Source organism: Aplysia californica, unplaced genomic scaffold (genome assembly GCF_000002075.1).
Source record: "Aplysia californica isolate F4 #8 unplaced genomic scaffold, AplCal3.0 scaffold00627, whole genome shotgun sequence".
Taxonomy (NCBI): domain Eukaryota; kingdom Metazoa; phylum Mollusca; class Gastropoda; order Aplysiida; family Aplysiidae; genus Aplysia; species Aplysia californica.
In genome coordinates, this window is record NW_004797897.1 from 92,132 (window position 1) to 106,435 (window position 14,304).

Here is a 14,304-nt window from a genome sequence, read left to right on the forward strand (position 1 = left end):
AAGAAGAAGAAGAAGAAGAAAAAGAAGAAGAAGAGGAAGAAGAAGAAGAAGAAGAAGAAGAAGAAGAAGAAGAAAAAGAAAAAGAGGAGGAGGTTAATATTGAGGCAAAGTGCTTGGTCCACTACATTCTGGCAGGATGCCGAACAGGAAAAGCATGAATAATTTGAAATCTACTTGGATTTGAATCTCAGAGATTCATCATGAGCTGGTCAAGTCTGTGAACAACTGATCCACTTAGGAAAGTTGAACAAAGAGTGACCACACAAAGGAAAATAATAATTAAAAACACTTGGAAGAGAGTACAGCAACACCTGAATGTGTGAGAAAATTTAAATAATTAGCAGAAGTCACCAGTCCACTGATGGCTCAATTGGTGTCATGTTGGGCTATGATGTGGATGACCTAGATATGTATTCAAAATGGGGCGTTCTTGAACTTTTAGTTTTTAGTTTTAGTAGAGGTTTTTATGGCGCTCGCAACTGCATAAGGTCAAATGAGCGCCAGAAGATCAGAGGTGTCACAAGAGAGTAACAAACATAAAAAAGAAGAAGGGGAGATAAAGACGATAGATGTTTCATAGGGAAGAAGAAGCAAACCACACCAGAGCACCCGCCAACCACCCATGTTCTTGAACTTTGGATTTCTGGAGAGTGATCTTAGTCTTCCATACAATTGGCTTGGTCCTAATGGAAATGGACAAAGAATTTCAAAGTCCCTCCAGGTAAATAACCTTACAGTGTTGAAAAAGGGCATCCACCTTAGCATATAAAAAAAGAGTATACAAGACCCAAAAAAGACTCTCTCAGCTGGAAGGTGTGAATAAAAAAAACACACCTATGATGATGATGATGAATACGATGATGAATTGAGCAAAAATGATCCTGGTGTTTTCAAGAGAGTTTAGCCCAGATAAAATCTAATATTCTAATAGACTAAATGCAAAGCTTATGACAACTTTACAAACCTTCTCGAATTAGTTCCAGCTTAAAAAAAAATGTGTGAATTTGTATAGTTTAATAAATGCTCGTTGCAACACTTAGGTTATTTAAGAGGCAGAACCTCCAAATTTAACTTCCAGGTCAGCTATGATCAAGCCAAACAGGAAAATTCGTCAAAAGTGCCTTTCCCAAGAGCAAAACATTGGACAAAGTTGAGCCTGGAACCCTCAAACTGGCAACCTCACAATTCTGATTCTGGTAGCCTAACCACAAGACAATATCCAGCCTATAACTTTCACTCTTCTTGTTCTTGTTCTTGTTCTTGTTTCAGGAAGCAACATCCCTGCACTCTGGACATGTCTATTGATGCTCCGTTGCTCTCTCCAAAATGTTGCAGAGGGTCCTTCTACTGATTGTGCCAGTGCACATCTGGTTGAACGTTCTTCTGTTCTTTCCTACAAGGATGCCAGATTTTCCGCTTCCTTTTTTTATTCCCAAAAGCATCATCCTCTCCATGGCAGTACCGGCCTCTGCCTCCCTATCCTCCTCCTCAATCAGCTGGCGAGAGAGACATTTCAGGATCTCGACCGTATCTGGTTGAACCGTATTGTCAACTAAGGTGGCCTCACCAGCCAATCTATCGGCCCTTTCATTTCCTCTAACACCTGCATGGCCAGGGCAGAAAATCCATGTGAGCGATCGTATAGGCGTTGGTTCAATAGCTTGAATCCATTCTGTTCTCAGGAAACCTTTTTCGATCCTTCTGAGGGTACACATGGAATCAGTGATAAGAACAGCATGGGTTGTGTGGGGGCGATCTTGGGTCATCCAATCAAGTGCTTTCGTGATGGCTTCAATTTCCATAAGCATACTTGATGTAGTCCTGCTGCAGGCTCCAGATGCACTGTGTATGATTTTATTGTTGGCGAATGCAACAAATCCCCATCCACTTCTCTGGCTATCTCTTTTCACTGAACCATCTGTATAAATTATAGGATCCCCTGCTTTTGAGTTTGTGTCAACAATCTCGTTGATATCGCTCTCATTGATGGCAGCCGCAACATTTCTTCTGTCTCTGCCCATGCTTATTTTGACCTTGGTGAGGTCCCTGTATTCTCTGGCCACCTGTTCCCATTCTTCGCCTAGTGGTAGGCTCTCAGGTACACAGATTGTTCTCAGGGAATCCTCTGCTTCCGCCATCCAAGATTTTCCTCTCTTGATTCTGACTCTCCTGTTGTCATGAAGTGCTTTGTGAAGTGGATGATCCTTCTTGCCCATTACACTGAGATACATCTTTGCCTGAGCTATCCTATGGCGTACTCTGATGCCACTTAAACCTAGCAAGTAGCGCATGCACAATATTGGAGTGTCCTTGGTGCAGCCCAGCACTGCTCTCATTGCCTCATTCTGCACTCGATCCAGTTTTGCGATCTGTGTGTCGGACAGCGTGAGACAGCCCAATCCGTAATCAACGACAGACAGGACGACAAGCTGCAACATCAGGAAGAGCACTCTTTGCGGAATCAGAGCTGCCGCCATGGTCTTGATTGCACCAACACCTCATTTGGCCTTTGTTACCACATCACTCTTCAACAACCTGGAATTACAATGAAGACAAAGATGATATTGTTTAAGGGATGGCTAGAATGTTGATGCCAGTGTTGAACTCACCTGGACAGAAACTTGAGCAGATAAAACACTTGCTCCAGGTTGTGCTGTACTACAAGAGTAGCCAGGTATTCCTTCACCAGGTCCAAGTCATCTTCTTGGGGTACTGTTTCGGAGGAGGAAATAAACAAAATTTTTGCATTTTCATCAAAAAGGTAATTAAATGGGCAAAAAAAACCAACAAACCAACTCTTGTATACAAAATTCACTAATAAAAATTTCGAAGAAAGTAAATATCCAGTTTTAGATTTTAAAAAAGTCAGTACACTAGAGGGGAGTTAATACCATGCTATCCTTTTCTATTATAAATAATAGAATTAACCTTTCAGTACAAGACCTGTTGTTTAATTCTATCAAGGACCACATACATATCATATCGGGCAAGGCAAGGTCAAAAGCTTTAATCTAAACAAAGGATGTCTGAACAAAGAGAAAAAATGGAACAGGCAAGCAATAAAATCAGAAATAAAACACAATATAGGCCTGCTCATATAAAAAAAAGGTGTATCAGAGGCCTGATGATGTATTGGCACAGAATGGATGGCCAAACACAGAAAAAAAAAAAGAAAAGAGAATTAATATCAGATTACAGACTGCATGTGAGCAGCTACCTGGCACAGAGTCCATCCACTCCTTCAACAAATTCCGCACGTCCACAAGTCCTTGAGCACCACATAAAGTCACTGGCATCTCTTTTATATCACTGCCTCTCTCATCTTGTGTCATTAGAAGTACAATGGAGACAAGAAGAGAACAGAGTAAAAAATGAAACAGTGAAACAGGCAGGAGATAAAACCAGAAATAAGACACAATATAAGATATATATAATATAAATATAATAATATACAATCACATAAAATTATAAGAAAGGTGTATCAAAGGCCTGATGTATTGGCTCAGAATAGATGGCTACTGGTTAAATCACATGTGTCAAACTCAAAGTCCACAAGCTACATCTGGCCAAGCGAACAATCATATTCGGCCTGGGGGATTATCTTAGGGAGTCCATCCTAAGAATCTTCATTACACAGAACCATGCACCACACATGTTGCAAAGAAAAGATGCCAAACATCCAGCTCTCACGAAAAAAATTGGTAAGCCTTGATTTCTTATAATTTTATCTTTTGTCGGTTTTTAATATATTTCATTGTTTGAAACAATTTAGTTTTCCACTGCTCAATGAGTGTTTATCCAGTTCCGCCCACAACCTTAAGAATGATTAAGAGTTTGGCCTCTCTGAGCCACTGAGTTTGACACCGCTGCGTTAAAAGAGCTCAATTTGCATGATCAGACAAATGGAACCATCAGATACACTGGAAAGAAGTAGAATCTACCAATGAAAACAACAAGCTGCCTGCAGATGTGAAAAAAGTGTGAAGTATTGTTAAGACATTGTAAAATAGTATTTGTATCGGTTTACATGGTACTTTCAAAGAAAAAAAATCCTCATAAAACATTTCTATACACACACCATGAGTTGAGGTACTTGGTCCACATGTAGTAGCATGTCCATCATCTGAAGAACGCAAGGAGTGTCCACCTACATTGAGGTCGCCACAATTTGTCTCACTGTGACCTTTGTGGCCGTCGGAGGAGACCAGAATGACGTCATCATCATCTTTACCAGTGGTGCCACTTCCATTGCTCTGCCTCATCACCTGAAATTGAAATGAGTCAGGAATCAAACAATGAATATTTTCACTACAAACGGCACAAAAACTATGAGGGGATTAAATTACAGCGGTTTGTGTTGAGCAATACTACATTATGTGCTGCATATCACACAAACTCTGCCATTTTTACTTTCCAGGATTGTAACCTTCTACCCAAACCAAGTAGCTGAAAGAAATAGCTCAACTCTTTAAAAAAAAATGTTTTAACTACTGCCAAGGTCGACCTGTTGGCCCTCAATAAAAATCAGGGGTCAACTTACTTTTACATCCTCTGTTGCCATTAGGTGTCGAGGGGAGATGCAGTTTTCTATGGCAGGCCAGCTCTGCAGCTCTTTCAATTGGGATATTATAACTTCTCAGGGATGCCTTGACTTCCTCAATCTATCTTTTGCGCAGTCTACTTCTTCCTTTATAGCATGGGTACTTGGTGTTATGGGCTCTTGGGATGGCTGGTTAGGTGACATATGTAACAGGCGGCCAAACAGGGCTTAACATGCACTGCAAATAGTGCAGAAGTACCCGGGGCTCCCTCATCATTCAAATCAGAATGGGTTTTTTTTTTGCCAGTTGAAAAATATTCAAGAAACTTGTTACACACTAAAGCATGACATTATCAACATAATATACATGTTATACATATACATATTATTTTCTCTTGCACTTACTGGTGTCTGCACAGGGACAGGTGCTTTAGTTCGTCTGCTGTCCACAAACTTGAGCTTGCTCTTCCCCGGCGGTCGGCCACGTCTCTTGGTGTATGTTGGAACTTTGAATGTATTCGATGCCTTGATGGGCGACTTCTGCTGATGGGATCTTCCCTGTATGGTACATAGAACAGGTGTGACAGCACTTTTGACAGTATTAGGTCAAGGAGCGTCTAAAGTGGCAGTACAAAGGGAGATGGAAGTCAATTTTGACGTAGGAATGAAAGCTATCAGGTTAAAAGCCAAAACTATACTCTGGTCTTATGAGCAACAATACTTTACTAAAATCGGTCAAAAATGAAACTATTTTTCACGAAAGTGCTAGTAAGTATCATTAATTTGAAAAAATGAATTGTATAAATATGTGCTCTTGTGCTCTTGTTCAACTTGGTGACAAAACAAAAAAATGCATTTGCTATAAGTGCATGTTAGAACCACAGTTAAGAATTTAAAAAGAGTGTGTAGCTAAAGATAGTGAATGCCACAATCGGTAAAAACAAAAATTTTATTTTGTAAAAGAAACAGTCTGCTGAGTAAGGCGCCAAATAAAAGTCTAAAAAAAGTCATTAGCATTGTAAAAACACATGATCTATATGAAAAAGTACTTGCATTAGAGGCAACCATTTTTAAAATTTTGAACAATTAAGTAGCACTCCAAAAGAGTAGCAGTCAAATGGAATAAATTTTAAAAAAATGCTCCAGGCAAAAAAAAAAAAAAAAAGACCTGTATTGGATGTTTGTGTCCAGCGGTGGAACTGTGACCAGTCTCTGTCCTTGCCTGCTGTCGTGAGTACTCGTTTTTTATTTCTTCCTGCAGCTGAGCTGGAAGAGCTTCGAAGCAGTCCATGTCCAGTTGGGAGAAAGAAGGGAGAGCCGAAACATCTTCTGATCCAGAACGCACTGGAATAAGTTGAAATAACAAAAATAAGATTTTATAAGATGAATCACACAGACATACTTGTACAAGCACGCACACATTAATATACACCGACAGACACGTACATCTACAGCACAAAACCTTAATACATAGCTTAACATCAATGCATTACATAAAATTAATATGCACAAACACACACATACACACACACACAATTACATCTATGATGCAAAACTGTAATACATAGGAATAATACATCACACAAACACACCAATGCAAATGTCAAGACACACATCAAGTCTCTCTTTCTCTCACCAGTGGAGAGGCAACATGTAGAAGCAAGCAAATCGTAATCATTATCATCAAGTGCCAGATCTGCGACAGACATCAGTGATCTTGGTTCTCCATTCATTCCTTTGCTTGGATGCTCCTAAAAAAGCTACATTACTCTAATTTTTCCCAATCACCCATCTGTTTAGGTTTTCAAAGTAGGTTTCTCTGAGTCTACCCCTGCTGCGTTCGCCCTCAATTTTGTGAGTGACAGCTAGATGTTTAAGGCCTTTATGTCTATTCAAGTGTCCATAAACAGCATTTGCCTAAGTGGGCTTTTTCAAGAACTAACTCATTTAATTTCTTTTCATTCTACAAACACATAAGAAGGACCAAACACACACACAAAAAAGCACAAACTTCTAGAGGCGATACACATCCAAGGTCCACAGTTTCTCTTTCTCTCGCTATAAGCATGACTTGAAGGGAGTTTACTTGTACCAGCACAACAAAATAAACAGACCAAGAGTAACACACACACACACACACACACTCGTGCACACACACACACACAAACATGATGACAAATGTCTAGACACATATACATCCAAAGTTCACAGTCTCTCTTTTTCTCGCTATCAGTATGACTTGAAGGGAGTTTACTTGTACCAGCATGACTAAATACACACACAAACAGTAACACACACACACGTGCGCAAGAACACACACTCACACAAACACACACACACACAAACAAAAAGACAGATGTCTGGACATGTACATCCAAAGTCCACAGTCTCTCTTTCTCTCGCTATCAGAATGACTTGAAGGGAATTTACTCGCACCAGCATGAGCTGTATTCTCCCTCGTGGGCAAGACACCAGTAGAAGTCTTTGGTGAGGCTGGCCTCTCGGGTCTTGCTGTGAGTCGACGCTGACGTTGCGCCTCAAGGTTACCTAGTATCTCTTGTGCGATGTCCGGTGGGAGCTCGTCTAAAACCTCCGTGTCAATCTGAAAGGATGACGAAACGGTCTCTATTGATGGTATTATGCTCAAATCATGGAGCTAGAAGAAATTGCTGTCCTGTAATTTTATTCCAAAATCAAACATAGAGATAGGAAAAAGGAGCAGGAGAGAAGAGAAAGTAAATTCATTCAAAGCAAACAGCTGTCATCAGAGGACTCTTCACTACCTTAGAATTACCAAAGTTCTATGTGACATTTTTGGCCATTTTGAGTTACTAAGCCCATGAGGTTAGAAAATAAATACCAGTATTCTATCGGCTCTATCAAAATAGTAAGATTATTTGGAGGTGTTATCAAGATATTCAAAGAATCACATGCGATAAACTTTGACATGTTGTGCAACAAAAAGTCTTTAAAGTCAAATTTCTCAAAACTATATACTGAGCAGATAGAAATTTGTAATAAGTTTTTAAAGTCAAATTTCTCAAAACTATATACTGAGCAGATAGAAATTTGTAATTCTACGATAGTATCTTGTTACATTTAATGTTCATAGGTCTACGATGCCCGTGACATGTTATTGTAGTGATTTGCCGTGATGATAGTTCTCTTATTACATCTCTGTTCACTTGTTTCGTCTGTCACGGCGTTTGCGAGTGTCGCTCAGTGTGTCATGTAGCTGCGCTGTGTCTAGCGTCCGTTCAGCTGTGTATTATTGTCAATCTCTGTCTACCACTCGGTACGTTATTTGTTTTGTTTAATAAAGCCAAGCTTTCAGGTACAGCCCATTCCTCTTCCTTCATAACACTTTGCTACCTCAGAATTACAAAGTTCCATCAGCTCAGTACCTAGTTTTGAGAAATCGGACAAAAAAGATTTTGAGTTTCACATCATGTCAAGCTTTTTCGAATGCAAATCTATGAATAAATCTTGACAACAACTATAAATAATCTTACAATTTTAATAGAGTAGATAGAACATTTGGTTTCTGACGTCATGGCCTTAGTAACTCAAAATGTCAGATAGTATTTTACAATTCTGAGGCAGCGACTTGTAGACAAGAAAGACAACAGTACCTGAGACAGAGACAGCTGGTAGACATCTTGTCCGGCTGTTGTCCCTGCTGCAGCCGACAGAGGAGAACCTCTCCCATCACCGTTCCAAGATCTCTGACCTGTGTCATCAGCCTTGCTAGTCCCAGGTCTTGACAGAGAATCGTCTTTGCTACTTCCAGCCAGAAACAGGTCAAGGTTGTTTTTCCCTCTTTGTCCAGCAGAGTTGAGGGTCTTGCTGCTTCCTGGTTTGGCATAAGAAGCCATGTTTGTTTGATCTTTACGCTGACCATCAGTTTTTGTCGCTGTTGCTCTACCCATTTTGGCGACAGAACTTCTAATGGTGGTGAACCTAGGAGAATCGGAACTAACTGAAAAAGCTATCAAAGACCCCTTGTCACTAGCAGTAGCAGACGCATCCTCTTTCAGGTTGGCTGCAGAATTTTCAGCTTGGTCAGTCTTTTGCTTAGCCACTGCAAACTGAAGAATACTCCCGAGTCCAGATTTTGCCCGATTCACCCTGGCCTGTGCTGAGCTCATTGGGTGCTCCAGCTTGTGCACCTGTATGCCAATCTGGTGACACAAAAAAAGATTACATAGGCCTACTAATTTCTGAGCAATTATCAAGCAATCGAGCAATATATATATCAATTGCCTCTGACCTTCATATAAAATTATACAAATAAATACGGCTCTGACAATTTCAAATCAATAAAGTTTTTGAACTCCCTTCTAGATACAAACAGCACTTTTTGAAAGTGGGGTGAATATTGTAAGCTGGGTGGTTAGAGAGAGCCATTTGTAAGTCTTAGTTATTTACTACCATCAGTTATGTCTGTCTGCCTAACTTGTTTTTTTTTACCAAAGACACTAAATGACCATTACTGAGTTCCTAAGCTTCTCTTTCCTCAACAAAAAAAAACTAGTATAAGAATTAGAAAAAAACGCACCCCTCGTATATCGGCTGCCGCTTGTCTCTGATGCCTGTACATGGCCACAACCTCTCGGGTGATGAGGTCACCATCGTTAGTCGCCACTGGGAGGTTGCTGGATTTGTTCATAGTGTTACAGATGCCATGTCCTGAAATAGAAAACAGAGGCTTATTTAGAATAGGGTGGAAATCTTGAAATAATTGGTTTGGTCATCTGATAAGAATGCCTCCCCCCCATCCCCCAATAAATCAACTAGCGGCATGAGCATACATTGTAAGAGAATCAGGCTGTAAAGGCAGGGGTATACCACAAAAACACATAAGAGGATGACCCAAAATCAAAGATGTCGTCTAACAGAATAACATATTTACAACGTAAGCCACTCACCTAGCACTTGGTCTAAAATTGCACTTCCCCTTGACATCTAATGATACAAGAGGAAGATAAAAATAAAGTACGGAAACCTTGGACTAACTCAATTACTTCATTCATTCAACCAGTTTTAGTTCAGGATGTTTTACAGCCCCATCACATCAATATATGGAACGTAAAGAAGAACGGCTCCTTTAATCATGCCCGCCAGGGTCAAATAGGGATGCATGGCATCTATGTCCCCGCAGTAAGCTAGAGGAGATCAAAAGAATACCTTTCCCATGAGGGAACCAAATTCAAGTCATGCATTGTGAATAAATATTAAATACAAACGTGTTAAGAGAACTGAAAATGGTAACTTTGACACTTAAAAAAAGGACACTGATTTAGGGTATAGGTAAACATCAAATTTATTTGAGCGCAAAACATTGTATACAGCAAGAAAGGGACATTTTAGAGAACTTAAACTTTAATGGATTAGCAACAGCAACATCTCAGACATACCCATGAACTTTGCAGTCTCTGGCGGAGCATCAGGCCGCCGCACCATCAACTTCAGAGTAATGGATCGACCTTTGACCCCAATGGCATCCATCCGCTTCTTCACCTCCAAAGAAAGTTCACGAAGGAACTTCACAGCGTCAGATTCCTAAGTAATGTAGAGAACAGAAAAAAAATCAAAGAAAGACCCAAATTAGAGTTGGGTTCAGAGATTTACTAATAGGTTCGCAACTAAAAAACAAAAACACCCCGAAAAAAAAAATAAAACCAACAAAAAAAAAAATCAAAAGGTGACAATGTTACAAAATTATCTGGACAGCTTTAGCATTTAATAAGAATACTCCCAGTCAACTCCAAGTGCAGCACGGTCACATCCTTTGTAGAGAGGGGAGATGAAAGCAGATGACAAAACAGTACTACAGAACAGGAAAGGAGACGATAGGAGAACATTTTAGATTAGAGAAGAAGGATTTTTTAGCCGATGTCAGGTTTCGACCCTGGGACCTTTTGAAAGGGAGACAAACACTGTACCTGTAGACCAAGAGCGTCCCAACTTCTACAGTAAGACTTACCTGAGTGAAGCGAATGCCATAGTTCACTTCTGCTGAAACAGACTTTCTCTCCTTGTCTCCTTTGACTTGACGGTCGTCTTCACCACAGCTGTAGCGATGCAGCATTTCGCCTGTCCGAGGACCGAAGTCCTGCCTCAGGACAGGGACTGGTATGGACTGTAGGTCACCACATGTGAAGACTTTGAGCCTTGCAAGTTTCCTCGTCATGGAATAGCCCACACCTAAGACAAGACATGGTTAACTGGAGTCTGCATAACTGTGAGTTAACTTAATAATCACAACATTCAGCCAGCAACAGATCGGGATATAAGTTACATTCAAAAGAAGCAAAGGAAGCAGACCACACAAGAGTGCCTATAATTCTCCCAATACAAGACAGTTGAGTAGTGGTCAGTTGAAAGTTCTGAAGGGAATATTAAAGCTGAGGTGAAAATATGCACAACATTTACATTTTACACACATTCAAATTTGGACTATTCACCAAATCTCATATAACGAATAAGACACTGGATCATCTACTAACCCTTTACCGTAAAGTAGATATAGAATAAGATTAATAAAATATGAATATTTGTTTTGAGTAGAAATTCATCAAGAAAGTCATTCATAACTCAAAAAGGAGAAAGTCAGTACTACCTTGAATGAAAACCTTTTTCTGTATTTAAGCCAATAAGCTCAAAGAGTACTTCGCAAGTTGCATAAAGTAGTACTCATCCATCTTCCACAAGTACTAGATGTCTTCTTCTTTGCATTCCCCTGCTAGATTTCAGGGATTGTCCACTGCTGGTTCTTCAACCTGCTGTGCAACTGAATTTTTATGCTTGAGACCATTTTTTCTACTAAGACCCTTTGTTTCCAGGCAGCCAAATTCCAATAAATATTGTCACGATATGAAACAGAAATCTGTAATCACGGTTTGTCATAATTTCATTGCTCATTCAGTGTGTTAGAAATAAAAATGTCTCACTGGAAAACTTTTAACATGCCTGTCAACAACCTCATCCCTTACCTGGCAAGTCGGAAACAGCCTGGTCTCGGAGAAACATCTGTGCCTCATCTGACTTCACCTGGAACTGACCACAGGGTTTAGCTTTGCGTGTGGCTAGTCGGGCTAAAAGAATGTTGGGGCCTGAGGGAGAAGAGACAAATACAGACATAAATCTCCATTGGTGTCGGTGGTGTAGTGATTAGGAGTTTTGTTGTTGAATGCAAGTGACCTGAGTTTGATTCTTGAGCGAGGAGAAATTTTATCTAGTACCTCGGTCTTTCTGCTAGGACTTTTTATCCCTCTCAGCTTAGATTGGCCCTAACAGGCAGAGTTGAAGCCCGCCTCTTAAATGATCCAAATTGGGTCGATGAGGGTGTTTTAGAATAAATAAATAAATACATCTTCCATCAACTACTGCAAAAGCTTATGAAACATTTCAAAAGTGTACTTGTAATTGTACGGGTTAAACGCCTCTTTCATTGAGCTAAAGTTATTAAAGTGGCAGGACCTTCGAATTCAACACTTGTCTCCGCTATGACTGAACCAAGAAAGCTGAGAACCTTGAAAACTTAGTGGACAACTTAAAAAAAACAAACCCATTGGGGATTCAGATCAGGGTTATTCATACCATAACCCAGTATGAGTACGATTTGCAAACAACAGTATAACACGGGTAGCTTGAATTCATGGGGACCCGCCTCGGTAGCTCGAGGGATATCTTACAAAGACAAAGAAGAAGAAAAACCAGCACCGCTGGCACAGTTCAATGGATGCATGATTTCAAGTCGTCTGTGTCCGACCTGTTTGTGTTATACTGTATTTCCCTCCATGTTAACCCTTGATTGCTGTTTTGTAAGAGTGAAAATTCAGAATAGCTTAAGTATCTCGCATTTTTGGGGATGTAAGAACAGCTGATTGACTATGTGCCACCCAGGTGACCCTAGCTTCCAGAAAAAAAGCTTCAGTATGACCACATCGGACACAAAAAAATCCTGCGGTATTAGATATGTTCTGATAGACCAGTTTCTTACAGTGCACTTGATAGAGGTTCATCAAACCAACTGACCTATCCCAGCTGAAGCTGGACATCCAGTCTTTTCCATCACCTCTGACCGCAGCAGTTGAGCAAACTCCTCAGCGGTTGCTCCCGTGTCGGTTAAAACGTCTGTGCTGTCTATGAACATCTCATCACAGCTGACGGCCTCAATGTGGTGCGTGAAACTGAAAAACATGATACAAAAAGTTCTAACCTGAAAATTATGCATGTACAACGACTGTTTTAAAGGATGAAATGTAGGAATGACAATGGTTTAGAAGAATTTCCCTTACATACTGGAAAACCGTCTTTTTAATACAGGACAAAAAACATAAATTGCCGTACCCAAAATAGAACTTCTGGAATATTTCAAATTTCTGAAATTCAATAAATGCACAGAGGTGAAGTAGTACCAAGGTCCTTCATCCAGTTGAAAAAAATGTTATTTCCCTTTTACAATTTTGAAATTTGCTGGTGAAATAACTCTGGATGTTTAAGACAAAGTGGTAGGCCACTGTACAAGAAATACTACAAAGAGTGAGTATGGTTTGGTCAAATTCAGTTAGTAGCATATTAATGACATACTTACTTATCAGCAGCTGAACCACATTGAGCTTACACACAAATGCACAGATACACCCACTGATAAGTGGATTTATATTATACGGCATTAGTGTCGTTCTACAAATGCCAAGTCATTTTTTTCAAGTTTGTCACAGTAAATAAAAATAACAAGAGAGTCCAAATCTTGGACATATGATATTTTCAATTAAAAACTAGGAGGGAAAGAATGAATCAAAATGAGCAACACTGTAAGATGCCCCTTGATGGAGTGATGCTGGCGGTATGTATCTTTGCACTATAAGAAACTCATAAAGATTGTTTCCAATCCAAACATAATTGTTTGTTTGAATAAATAGAAACACATCAACACAGTGATGTTCATTTACCACATAGAAAAAAGAAAGATATATACATACAAAAACAACAGTGGGAAAGGCAAGAAGTAGAAACTACCATTGGCATAGTTTGTATTCAAAAGCTAAAAAACCCCAAAACAATTAAAGATAAAAGTGGCAATAAAAGACAAGGGAAGAGATAAAACCACAGGAGTGAACACAGTGACCACAAGAACACAAAGTGACAAAACAAGAAGAAAGGCGCAACTATACACCATGCGATTTTATGGGTTGATACAAAAGCTTGAGAATCATGGACATGCACTCTGACCTCGCCACTTCATCGTACAAAATGCGGGAAATTCTATTGTACTCGGCGAAGTTATACTGGATGGTCTGAAGATCTGGACACAATTGGCGAGCTCGGCCCATGAACATGCCATTCTTCACACCTGCCTGGAGTGAGCAAAAAAACCCAAACTATTTCTCTTGCTCACTAAAAAATGTGGGTAGCAACAACATACATTATATTATATATTATTATTATATCATAGAATATTATATGATTTATAATATGACATGATGTGAAATATCATAATATGATATATGATATGATATAATATGATATGACATGATACGATACAATATGATACACACACACATACATCATAGACTTTGTTAAACACAAAGTTGTTTAACATGAAATTACCATTACCACAAAAGGATTTCAAATCCCCAACCCCCCCTCTTTATTCTATGCATTAAAACTTCCCTTATCATGAAATATTAGCACAAAGAAATTCTCTAGTCCCCAGCAGTTCGTGTTATCAAGATTAACCTGTATATATATATATA

General features: G+C 39.6%; 1 protein-coding gene across 2 annotated transcripts in view; it reads right to left on the reverse strand.

Annotated features, from left to right (window-relative positions):
• LOC101852504 (DNA repair protein REV1) overlaps positions 1-14,304 on the reverse strand; it is a 33,758-nt gene that overhangs the window by 520 nt on the left and 18,934 nt on the right. The window contains exons 8-20 of one of the 2 annotated variants that reach the window (XM_005107744.3): positions 13,781-13,905; positions 12,581-12,735; positions 11,536-11,655; positions 10,527-10,747; positions 9,958-10,102; positions 9,099-9,229; positions 8,173-8,721; positions 6,977-7,142; positions 5,709-5,884; positions 4,946-5,098; positions 4,079-4,265; positions 3,218-3,322; positions 2,610-2,712 (exon numbers count right to left, since the gene is read on the reverse strand). In XM_005107744.3, the coding sequence (XP_005107801.1) occupies positions 2,610-2,712; positions 3,218-3,322; positions 4,079-4,265; positions 4,946-5,098; positions 5,709-5,884; positions 6,977-7,142; positions 8,173-8,721; positions 9,099-9,229; positions 9,958-10,102; positions 10,527-10,747; positions 11,536-11,655; positions 12,581-12,735; positions 13,781-13,905 (2,336 nt within the window). Of the gene's footprint in view, positions 1-2,609; positions 2,713-3,217; positions 3,332-4,078; positions 4,266-4,945; positions 5,099-5,708; positions 5,885-6,976; positions 7,143-8,172; positions 8,722-9,098; positions 9,230-9,957; positions 10,103-10,526; positions 10,748-11,535; positions 11,656-12,580; positions 12,736-13,780; positions 13,906-14,304 lie in introns of both variants that reach the window. The other variant, XM_035972257.1, reaches the window with a different exon arrangement.